The sequence below is a fragment of the Fonticula alba genome, assembly GCF_000388065.1.
Source record: "Fonticula alba strain ATCC 38817 unplaced genomic scaffold supercont2.4, whole genome shotgun sequence".
NCBI lineage: Eukaryota > Rotosphaerida > Fonticulaceae > Fonticula > Fonticula alba.
The window spans coordinates 871,709-873,447 of record NW_009242974.1 but is presented as its reverse complement, the minus strand read 5'-3'; the positions used below and the strand labels follow the sequence as shown (position 1 = coordinate 873,447).

Genomic DNA, 1,739 nt, shown 5'->3' with positions numbered 1-1,739 from the left:
GGGGGGGGGGGGGGGGGGGGGGGGGCTCCCCACATGGCGCCCTCAGCGGTAGTAGTACGAGTTCCCGGCCAGGGGGGTGGACCCGGTGTTGCCCAGCAGCGATGTAGTCTCACTGTAGTCGGTGGTCTGGATGTTGCCGGTCTGCTGGTGGGTGGCCTGCTGGTGATGCGGCTGATTGGGATGGGCCTTGTACACGTGCGACGAATAGGGGATGTTGTAGCCCGGAGTGGGGCTGTAGTAGTTGGCCGCGGCCTGGGGGTTGGCCCCGGCGATGGCGGGATTGGCCGCGGCCGCCGGCGGCTGCTGCTGCTGCTGCTGCTGCTGCTGGCTCGGGCTGCCAGTGTGGTCGAAGATGTAGAACAGGCAGAAGACCGGGATGATCTCCAGGATGATGAAGTAGATGGAGTCAAAGTACCACGCCTGGGTCCAGTCGAGGAAGGTCCACGCGACGATGATGGCCGCGCGCCCGGTGAAGAAGAAGGTACACAGCAGCGTGACGAAGCCCAGACGCCGGAGCAGGTCCCGCTGCTGGTCCCGGCGCTGGACCGTGATGGTCGGGAAGCGCCCATACCGCAGATACAGCTGGGTCCCGTAGAAGAAGTACCCCACGGCCAGGATGAAGTACACCAGCGCCGTGTACAGGTGAATGGTCATCTCCACGGGCTCCTTGAAGGTGGGGTCGTTGGCGCTCCCGGAGCCGGACGGCTCGGCCGGGGTCGCCGACGACGACGAGGGCGACGAGGCGGCGGCGTGGATCCCCCCATCGGCCATGGCCATGGTGTGGTCCCGGCCGGCCGGCAGCAGGTGGCTCAGGCGCGCGTTCAGCCCGGCCGGCAGGAGCCCGGCCACGCCGGCCATCGCGTCATCGATGCCATTCTGGTACCCCAGCGTGAAGGTGATCACACGGGCGATGTACAGCAGCGTCAGCAGGGTGTACATGGTGACGTTGGCCGTGATATAGTGCTTCTTGAAGACGCGAATGCGCCCAGAGCTGTAGTGGTAAAGCTCGGCCCTGTGTGTAGGGGGAGATGGGGAGGAGGGGTGGAGAGAGATGGGGAGAGGAGGGGTGGAGAGAGATGGGGAGAGGAGGGGTGGAGAGAGATGGGGAGAGGAGGGGTGGGGAGAGAGGGAAAAGAGGAGAGATGGAGAGAGAGGGAAAAGAGGAAAGGTGGAGAGAGAGGGAAAAGAGGAAAAAGAGGGAGAAAGTCAGCAACAGAGAGCGGCGATAACACCAACAAAGGCCGGATACACAAGGAAAGGAGGGGGCCATGGCGGCGCGCACCAGAAAAACAGGAACACGAAGTAGGCCGAGAAAAAGATGAACGAGGGAAGGGAGTTGAGGATGACATAGGACAGGTCGTTGATGGAGTCACTGAAGGGCTGGTAGCACATGTAGCAGATACGGACTGGGAGGCGGGGGGGGGAGGTGGGGGGGGCGACCGGGTCAGCACGGGGAGCAGGGCCACCACACGACGGAGAAACAGGCACAAGGGCGAGGGATGGCACACGCACTCAAACAGCCGACCATGATGAAGGAGTGGAAGAAAATCTGCCACTTGTGGCTGGCGTCCAGGCGGAATCGGAGAAAGAGCAGCCGCGCGCTGGTCCCGAAGAGGGCCAGGTACAGGCCGGCGGTGATGAAACTCATGGCGAAGCAGGCATGCCGCTCGGCGGCATCCTCCAGCACTGAGCAGGCCATCTTGGCGGGCGCGGGTGTGGGCGGGGAAGGGCGAGGGCGG

At 64.2% G+C, this 1,739-nt stretch overlaps 1 protein-coding gene across 1 annotated transcript; it reads right to left on the bottom strand.

The window, feature by feature from the left end:
* Positions 1–42: 42 nt before the first annotated feature.
* On the bottom strand, positions 43–1,739 carry H696_02719 (hypothetical protein; the record flags this gene model as incomplete). Its single annotated transcript, XM_009496625.1, has 3 exons — positions 1,513–1,739; positions 1,283–1,406; positions 43–1,012 (listed from the first exon to the last, which is right to left on the bottom strand). The coding sequence occupies exons 1-3, from the start codon at positions 1,697–1,699 to the stop codon at positions 43–45; spliced, it is 1,281 nt and encodes a 426-aa protein (XP_009494900.1). The 5' UTR covers positions 1,700–1,739.